Source organism: Ctenocephalides felis, unplaced genomic scaffold (genome assembly GCF_003426905.1).
Source record: "Ctenocephalides felis isolate EL2017-DRISC unplaced genomic scaffold, ASM342690v1 CF-g0.4_SCAFFOLD_01604, whole genome shotgun sequence".
Lineage (NCBI taxonomy): Eukaryota > Metazoa > Arthropoda > Insecta > Siphonaptera > Pulicidae > Ctenocephalides > Ctenocephalides felis.
The window spans coordinates 58826216-58836999 of NW_020537758.1; the positions used below are offsets into that span (position 1 = coordinate 58826216).

Genomic DNA, 10784 nt, shown 5'->3' on the forward strand with positions numbered 1-10784 from the left:
GTTTAACATGTCCGCGGGATCTTCAACTCCGTAAATAAATATTGGTGGAGATTTATTAACGGTTGTTACAGCAGGGGTTTTGTCTTCTACATTTATTGATGATAACGCAGAAAATCTATTATTAGTCGATATATTAATTTGTAAAGGAACATAAGAAGTTTTTCGTTTTTTTGGCGTGAATACTTGCCAAGGGTTAGGATTAGAATCAGTAGTTGGTTGTTCCGAAGAATGTGAATCGTCTTCCATATTGTTAAGATTTTCCGATGTTTGCTCCAAGTTTTCCGAGTTCTCTTCTGATGAATGAATAGATCGGTTAACGTCAAATTTATTAAGATCTTTGTTGTTATCAGTAGAATTTGAAGAATTCACATGAGATGAACGTGATGAAATAGCTATACTTTTGTGGTTTTTTATTGAAATCTGTTTTCTGAAATCACTTTGTCTTGAAGAGTAATTTTCACTTAATTGGTGAGTAATTATTGCATTATTTTGTATAGGTTGTGAAATCAAACCTGATCCGCTTGCTAAAGGTATTTCTTCACTTGGATCTGCAGAAATATCCATATCATTCAAAACATTAAACGATTGAACAATAGGTATGACCGGTTCTCACAGGTAAAAAGGTAAACTGCACTGAAATAATGTTTTTATTTAGAATAGAACACGATGTGCACCGTACGGCTGTCGGCGTTGGAATGATGACATCTGAAAGTAAGTAATGTTTCTGAATTTGAATTAGATGTTAACAATAAATCAATTTAGTACATTTCAAATGTTGCTATATTTTAAAACATTTAGAGCTATCATCATCTATATTTTGTTCATGTTCAAAAATAATTCTCTAGTTTGCATAAAACAGAAGATATTGATTTTGGTCTCTTTGTTCTAATTTATCTTATCCAATATTTATTCATTCACTAATTTTGCGATAACCCTATGGGTAAGTTATAGCAATCGCGAATAAACGAAAATGATATTTTTTGTATATCATTTCTTTTCAAAGCCTTCTGAACATTTTTCCATAACTTATTATTACAAAAAAGTGTATCTGTGCGTGTGTAGTATTTCTTTATGTATGAATACAATTTTTTATCGAGGATTTTGGGAGCACGGACGGGACTTAAATTTAGAACGGGTTAAATTTTTGGAAAGGCAGGTTTAGCGATTAAGGAGATACAGAAATAAAAAGTGCGCGTAAGGTTCACATGCGATTGAAGTAAAACTTTTTTGCTATTATACGAAAAATATTTAATATGGTTAACATTTTTCAATGTCAACCATTATGCATATTTATATAATAATAAATTATAAATTTATAATAGCATTAAAAATATTTATAATATTTAAAAACAATAATGCAATTAAAGTCTTACTTCAAATACTACATGATTGGTTTGCCAATGGAATTAGCATCTAGGACTTGAACTTTTATTAGAGAAATAAAGTTATTGCTGATTAATAAATTTTATAATATTCGTTCAGACAGTGAACTCAAAATAATCTTGAATAATTTCATTCACATTAGCAATAAATAAACTCCATTATAAAGTACATCTGTAAATGAATGATACACAGCTACACAAACTATTGTTGTGCTTGATCTCTTGTTTAGAGTAATAATCAATAATCAATTTATTCTTCATTATTTATAAAAATATGCAACTTTGTAATACTTAATAGCCATCATAAACGAAAAACATAGACTTGCTCTAAAATTTCTAAAGTGTCTGAGATATAATTCTGAAAAAGATATATACTGGGCATGTTAGAATAAAGCTGTGAATAAAAATGCAGTGAATTATTATATCAAACAACGCCTAAATAAATATTGTTTTCATAATTTCACTTGTCATGTAATTGTGTTTGAAGAACTTCATGTAATTAAAATTAACAATAATTGATTGCTTATTTTTTTTAGTTTTTTTTGCTGACGATACAGTTTCATTCTTTGAACAGTTGTAGTATCTGTCTTGCAAATAAAAATAATTTTAATATCCTCAAAAATATATAGTAACCACGAATAATACAAAGTACTTCAATACAAAGTACTTACCTGTCTTACACGGCACAGATTTCCATCGGCTTTATTTTGCATTATAATTATTTATGGGAAAAAATATTCTTCCAATCCAGACATTATTATTCAAGTTGTACTAATATTTAACCTTAAAATGCAAGCAGGGTCAAATTGTTAGAGGAACTACACTCCATAAAAACACTGATCAAACCCTTTAATTTTACAAGAATATTGCAAAATTTGAATTGTTATTCTTACATAATTATATTTGTTAATGACAGTAAAATTAAGATATAAGTGATTAATATAATATATACGAGGTGTGTGTTCAAAAAGTACCCGGAATTACTAATAATTAAATTTCGCGGGTCTGGAGTGTGTCTGATTGTCAAAATTTTTTTTTTATTGTGTTGTTATACATGCCCCTAAAGTATGATGATGAATTTTCAGCTATATTCACTGTTTACTTTGTCTGTGGTAGTCGCTAAGGTTCGACGTGTTTTTCTGAGCTCGGCGATTTTTACAATGGAAGAATTGAAAAGTCAAAGAATTTGTATTAAATTTTGCGTAAAAAATGAAATAAAGTGTTGCAAAGTGCAAAAATTCACCAGATATGGCTCCGTGTGACTTTTTCCTATTCCCAAAGTTGAAGAGACCCATGAAAGGACGGCGGTTTTCCTCGATTGAAGAAAATGCTGAGAGTGCTCAAGGACATATCAAAAAGTGAATATCAAGGGTGCTTCGAAAATTGGAAAAAACGCTGGCTAAGTGTATTATATCTGGGGGGGACTACTTTGAAGGGGACCACATTAATGTAGACGAATAAATAAATATTTTTTTGAAAAAACGAAAATTCCGGGTACTTTTTGAACAGACCTCGTATGTTACCTATATATAGTATATTATGTATGTGGCTACATAAATGTTTACCAGAGGCCAATAAAGAAATAAAAAAAAATAAAAAAATAAAAACAAATAAAAAACCTTAAAATGTAATGACATTGAATACCAATAAATGAGCAATATGCTTTACGATTTCGGTGACGTACGCACGTATAAAGTGAGGCATACAAAGAAGCCTCGCACAAATCCAGTAATCACAATCGAAGTCGTATAGAGATATTACCGAGAACGAATGACGAATCATTGGCACTCGATCTTGCCGTAACTCATTTCCGTTTTATTTGTTCGGATTTACACCCATGTTGCGTCTAAAGAAGTTTTACTTCAAAAAGTTAAAAAATGCTACTTGGTGGTCAAAAATGATCATTAGACATATGTTGTGGACCGATTGATTCTATACAAAGAGCTCGTAATCCACCTCGATGCGGCGGCGACGCAATTAACAGGTTAATGGAATCACAATTCCAGGCAGACAAAGAGTATTTTGCTTAATTGATTTACCAGAAAAACAGTTTCATCAAGTTTGTAGTTAAAATTAGACAATATAACTACCACTATGAATCAATTATAGAAGATCGAAGTAAGAAGTGTTGGTTCTTTCATTGATCCATAAATGACTTGCTTTCGATGACTTGGTAGCGGCACCATAGGAATGGCAACCAATGGTATCATGGCCAATAGAAAACGTACACGTTGTTAAAGTTAGGGTATATAACCCAGACCCATTATCGAATAACATTCACTTAACACTTGTTTTGTGACGATATTACATGTAGTGTAAATGTATAAATGAATATATATTATAGTTATCAATCTATGTTTACATACAACTAATTAATTGACTAGTTTTGACTCAAAAGGAGAATATCAGCGGGAATATAAGGCTATCATGGCAAAATGGATTCGCAAACCAAGGCAGCAACAAAATTCTCTGTGAACTATTTTGGCTTTGCAAACTTAATCTTGTTTCCAGAAACTATTGTTCAAGAAACTGTTTAGAATTTTACAAGATATTCTAACAATAAGTGTATGTATCGAATTATGTGCAACGAGTTTTCAGTTAGTGCAACATAACAAAATAGTAATTTATGCTTTATAATAATTTTAAATATCCATCAATGCCAATGGCTTCTTCCTATCGAAGGAAAATTTTAATTTATCTTTTTAATTTCCTGTGCTTTTTACCAGTATCTATAAGCGAATAATTAGAATGAATATCTTATATATAAAAATGGATCGCAAAATGTGTTGGTAAGCGCATAACTCAACAACGCCTGGACCAATTTTGCCAATTCTTTTGTTTAAATGTTTGTTGAAGTCCAAGGATAGTTCTTACGGCGAGAAAAAATTTAATATAATTGCCGAGAAACCTCTAAAAACAGCCTTTTCTTTTTCTCATACAAACGTTTTCTAACTAAAACGTAGGATCAATTTGAGCTTTATTGCTATTACATAAATTCCGTATTAAATAACAAGCACTCACTTTATACTCCTTTTAAGCGATTATGCGGATTTTGATAAATCTTTCTGAAGTTTGTTAAGGAAATTTTCTAGGATGTATGTGATTATAAGTACCTGGATGTTTGTGCAATATTATAGAAATAAATAAAAAAAAAATGTAAAATACAACATGTCATTCTTTGCATTGAAAACAAATGAAAACTATCATCTGCCAAAAATTTCAATTTACTTATGAACCTAGACAATATTAGAATATGTATAATAAATTTATGATTATGAATAAGAAAAATAAAATGTATACATTATTATTGCCAAAAGGCAGCTGAGATGTATGGCAGATTGAATGATACACATATAAACAGGATGTGACAAATTAATTCACTTAAAATATGAAATTAAGTATTAATCAGGGCCGGTTCTACCTTTAATGCGATGCATGCTAAAAATACGAGCGCACGCCTTCGGGGCGCCAACACAAGATTTGGATATTAAATTTTCAATATAGTTTTTTTTTTCAATATTTCAATTTCTTTGCATCTTTTACTAATCTTTCCACAATATTTTTAAAATTTGTAAAAAATTCACTTTATAACAACGAATGGGAAAGTAAAGATAAATACGAGTACATACAATTCGGTTATCATTCGGTTACAATTTTGAATATCTTAAATAATAAAGACTTTAATTAATTTAATCCAATATGAAGTACCAGTGTTTTGTTATGGTTATGGTTATGTTATACCGTTCAAAAGACTTCAATTTCCAATATAGCGTGGGAATTGAGACTTATCATTTTATTTAAAGCAGTTCTACATTTAACATCGCTCATATTATAAATGTATATGTATTTTGGCGTGAAGAGTAATTTAAAAAACAATAATTATTATTTTTAGGTAAACGGTAAATATTAGTATATTATATTAAAAAATTGTAGACATGGGTATAGGACAATGTTTGTCGGGTCATCTAGTTAATATATAAAATATTTGCACCGAAATGATTTGTATTTTGATCAAAATTTAATTTTTTTAGATGTCTTATTTTATTCACCAAATTGGATGCTTTCTGAATAAAAAATATTAAAATATTAACATAAAAAAATCCGACAACTTATGCATAAGATCTAATCTAATATTTATACTTCGTCATGGTTTGTGGATATTTCACGTTCATTCAGCTTTACACATATTTTAATCCCACTCTAAAAAATTTACGATTAAAATCGCAGTCTGTGATCAGTGATGAATCACTTAATGAATAATCATAATACATTTTACATCTCTTGGTATGGTTATAATTTATTTTTCATATTGAATTAATACTGTGGATAAATGTGGGCCGGGTTTTTACCATACCGCAATTGCGGCGAATTTTTAATTTGATTATATTTTCATACAGCAAAATTTATAATATGCGTTTTGTTCGAGGAGTTTACAGCAGAATACTAACGGGTAAAACCAGTTTAAGAAATATATGTAAATATGATGCTAATAATTGCATTGCATGGATAACGATTTTATAGTTCAATTAGAAATTAATATGGATTTTTACGCAGATGTGTAATTGCACTTTATTATTGCATAATAATATGAAAGTGCAATTAAGTCATTCAATTATTTAAATAAGTACATCGCTTGTCAAAGGTCTTGAATGAATTTCCAATATTAGTGGAGCACATAACAATTTCGTATTGCAGAGGGAATGTTATTAGAAGCGACAAAAAAGCATATGATATTTCTTTGCTTTCACAAACACACAAAAAAAAAATAATATCATTCAAACTATCAACAATCAAAAACATTCAGAATTACAATCTGATACTAATCAGTATAATAATTCATTGGCGTCATATATTTTATTTTGTATTAATTATATTAGGTAGTTGAATTTAAATTGCTGTATTAATTTTTTTATATAATATTTTTTGAAAAAAAAAACAGCAAATTTATTGTGAGCGTGTGCAATTACTACGTTTAAAGAAATTTGATTGAATTTACTTCCAATGGGGTTATAGTAATCGACCAAAAATCGAAAATAAATTTATTTGCACATATTTACGTTTCTAAGGTTTCTGAACATTTTGACATATCTCAGAAAAAATGGATGTATACGTGTGTGTATGTGTGCGTATGTATGAATACAATTTTTCTTTCACTATTTCTGGCTCACAGATTACCTGATTCGAATTATTCAAAAAATAGTCGATTCCTATTGATAGGGAGACGTGCTGATTAGTTTTGTGCAAAGACTGGTCCAGTAATTTCAAAAAATATTGTTTTTAGAAATTTCAAAGCTCACTTATATATGTGAAATAAATAATTTTGATTTAGCAACTCAGGTTATATAATTGTTAGAAATATAATATAGATCCTTCATTCTAACTCCGCTTGAATAAGTTTTGATTATTTACTTTTTACTCCTATATTTTTTCTATAAAATACAAATAATGAAAAATACAGTATTCATAATAAATTATTTGAAAACTTTTAAAATTCGTCGAATATTTCATTACAGTACGGAAAGTTCTAGCAGTTTGTCTCAAAGCACGATGCATGCACCACTAGTGCATGTAATTCTTATTAGTGATCTTATTTTTACCAAGATTATATGTTTCATGTCTATTTTGTGTTAAATCGAAACAATTAAATTAATTTGTATTTTATTTCTAGACCACCTATAGTGTACTAATTTTTATCCGTATACTGTTTTTGCCTTATATTTTACTATAACACATACTTAAATTTGTTCGAAGTAACATACATAAGAATGTTGCTCTTAATACGAAGACAGAGTTTAATGCTATCCTGCATCATGTTAAGTTTATTATTGAGAGTTGCCATTTGATTTTATCATGTTAATTATTCACAAACCGTAGTTATTTTGTTATAATTTTTGCAGTATATTTATTGCTTTTATCGGAATACGCATTTTAATCACAGAAAATATCCAAGAGAGGCTTACGAAGAAATAAATTAGCATACCTGATCATATATGGGAGCACTTGATGAGTGGAATACAAGAAATTCCCACACGGGTTAATCCACCATACGCAAAACAAACATTGTAAATAATACCAGTTTCAAAATTTCTTTTCTTTTCGAGAATCACTTGGATTTTTAGCGGTTTGACCTAATGATCTAATTTGCATGATTCAATATCTTTGCTTGTTTACATGTGCTATTATTGTTAAAATTTTCTATTTGCATATAAATTGCATACATTGGAAATACTTATTTGCACAGATATAAGGACCGCTAACAGACAGTAATCAATATTTGCAATGATAACTTATGTTTACATACTTCTTCATTTTTACATACTTTCAATATAGTATCTAGTATTTTACATAATATTGATATGATCTCGCATATTTTTATTTGTCATACAGACAAAAGTATCCATTATAGTATACATTTTTCATTATGTTTCGAATGTACATTATTTTTCGTGGGTATTTTGTATGACATATAATAGGCTTACAATATACTATGAATATTAATCAAATATACAAAATGTTCGTATTCATGTACAAAAAAAAGCAACATGTTTTTTTTTAAAAAAGTACAAATTTCTCTAAAGAGATAATTAACTTTCTGTAAGGCAAGTTATAGTAATCGCAAAAAATCGATTTTTTTTTTTTATATATATATTTACGTTTCAAAACCTTCTGAACATTTTGGAATATCTTAGAAAAAATGGATGTATTTGTGTGTGTGTGTATGTGTATGTGTGTGAGTGTGTGCGTGTATGTGTGAACACGGATGAAGCGATTTGAATAATTCAAAAAACATTCGATTCGTATTGATAAGAAAACGTGGTGATTAGTTCTTGGCGATGACAGGTCTAGTCGTTCCGAAGATATGGGGCAAAAGGTGCCAAAAACGGTAACTCAGTTTTTAAGGGAACGGAGCGTCCGATTTGAATAATTCAAAAAACATTTTACTTGTGTTAACAAGATCAAGAACTGATCAAATTTGCATGAAGGCAGGTATAGCGGTTTGGGAGATCTAGTAAAAAAAGTTAAAAAAAATGCCATTTGGCGGTCAAAACTGATCATTAGACATATGCACATCAAATTATCAGATATTTTATAAAAATTTTAACAATAAGAATAAATTTTGTTTACATTCCTATGGGTTCCGTACCAACGTTCATCCGTTAGTCCTCACATATTTTTATTTTACTTATTTTATTATACTTTAACTATTCAATATTAAATAGGTGCAGGTTGTAATAATTTTTATTTAAATTAATATATCGTGAAATCTACTGATTATATTTATATGAAAGAATGATTGATATATTCTATAAGTATAAATGCAACAATAAAGAATATACATATGGAAATAATTAAATATATATATATATATATATATATATATATTGAATTTTTTTATTATAACATATAAATTATATATATATATATATATATATTTTATTATATATATATATAAATATATATATATATATATATATAAAGATATTCCCATGTATAAAAATATATATTAAATTTGTTGCTCTCAAATTCACTCCTAGCTCACTTGATTCCCACTCACAATCAGTGTTGTTATCACACTAGTTCAAAGATGCCCGAAAACACGTTATATTTATTTTGTGGGAAGGCAAATTGTAGCAGTGTCGTGAATTTGACATCTTCTAGCACGTGAAATCTTACACAAATTTATTAAGGTATGAACACAATTTTAGTCCACCACAACTGGATAAGAGTCATCTGGCATCATCATTGAAGTTAGTAAAACATTATACGAACTTGTCGATGGTAGACAACTTGGATGAAGTATATAAATGCAGTTCTAAATACAACATAAATCCAGATCCAGATCCAAAATCTTAAGCATCAAAAGACGATTTGGCGAGTTAAAGGACAAGCAGAGGCTGAATCGCAATTCAAATAAACTTTTTGGTATTGATTTCAGTTTATGACCCAAAGTCTTGGCGTAAATAGGACGGCAAGACACTGGTAGTCAGAACTAATTATGGTGTAAGCGATAACCCGAGGTCTGGTCATACTGAATAAGTATGCTGGACGGAAGTCAAATGCGTCAGCATTTACTAGCCCTTTTAAGTAGCCAACAGAAGACCAGTGATTAGGACGTTGCACCATAGTCTATATTTTATAAATTCTTGAACCATGCACAAATGCTATCTTCATTGTAAATGCCGTCACTTGAACAAATTCTACGATCACTTATCAAAAATTATTGAAATTACCAAAAATATAATATTTCGACTATAAATTAAGATTTTTAATATAGCCTACCGTCTAAGTTGGATATGAATGCTCACGGTGAACAAATCAAATTTTAAATCTGTTTAGTAGTTTAGGCGTTCATCGCGGCCAAACAACGTGACAATAACTTTATATATATATACATATTAAAATATAAATCTACTGTACGTGTGTTGCTCCTAAACGGCTATCCGAATTTTGATAAATAATTTTTAAGTGTATCAATGCTCGCCCAATGCCTTCGGTTTGATGGCATACACTTTGTTTTTCAAAATGACCCACAAGAAAAAGTCTGGTTCAGTCAAGTCTTAACATCATGGTTCCTTTCAATACCGCGAAACTTTTGCTGCAAGAATAAACAATTTCTGCACGTTCTTTGGGTGTAAAGCGACACATATTGATGGCGCACCTTGAACCCCCAAGAAAATCTGCGCTATTTTTCGGGGAAAAAATTAATTGATTCATATTATTTATCCGAATATACAGCCAAATTAATTGGCTCATTATTATATTTGTGGCTAAGAATATGGACGTTGACGAAGTTAATATTAAGATACAACAATTTACAATTTAGTATACAATTACCATGCGATATGATGTCTTTTAAATCTGTTGTAAATATTGTTCATAAAAACTTTTCATTAACTATTATTATTATTATTATTATTATTATTATCTTACTATTTCTATTATTGTTATTTTGTTATATTTTATTATTTTCCTAGTATTATTTTATTATTCAGAAATTTTATTTATATTATTTATTAATTTTATTTTATTTTATTATTTGCTTCTATTTTATATTAAATCATCATTTACGGATATTATTTTCATGTAAATTATACCCTTTGCATTCTTATTTATTTAAATTTATGTTATTATTTATCAATATTACTAGATGTTAATTATTTAACAGTTGTAATAATTATTGAAATTAAAAAAAAAACTATTAATTAATGAAAACAAATTGTATATTATCCGACGGTGTTTTTCAATTCAATAGGATATCATCATTATTAATTGCCATTGAAGATTTATTCTTACGTGTAGTTTGAATACTCCGAGATTATGCAATGATACCCGTTCGGGCAACAGGAAGATAATAGGAGATATATTTGAAGCAACAAGATTAACTGGGAGGTTTAATGTGCA

General features: G+C 28.9%; 1 protein-coding gene across 1 annotated transcript in view; it reads left to right on the top strand.

Annotated features, from left to right (window-relative positions):
• Positions 1-598: 598 nt before the first annotated feature.
• Positions 599-10784, top strand: part of LOC113373992 (endothelial lipase-like) — a 41759-nt gene continuing 31573 nt past the window's right edge. The window contains exon 1 of the mRNA XM_026614251.1: positions 599-615. Coding sequence (XP_026470036.1) covers positions 599-615 — 17 coding nt within the window. The remainder of the gene's footprint in view (positions 616-10784) is intronic.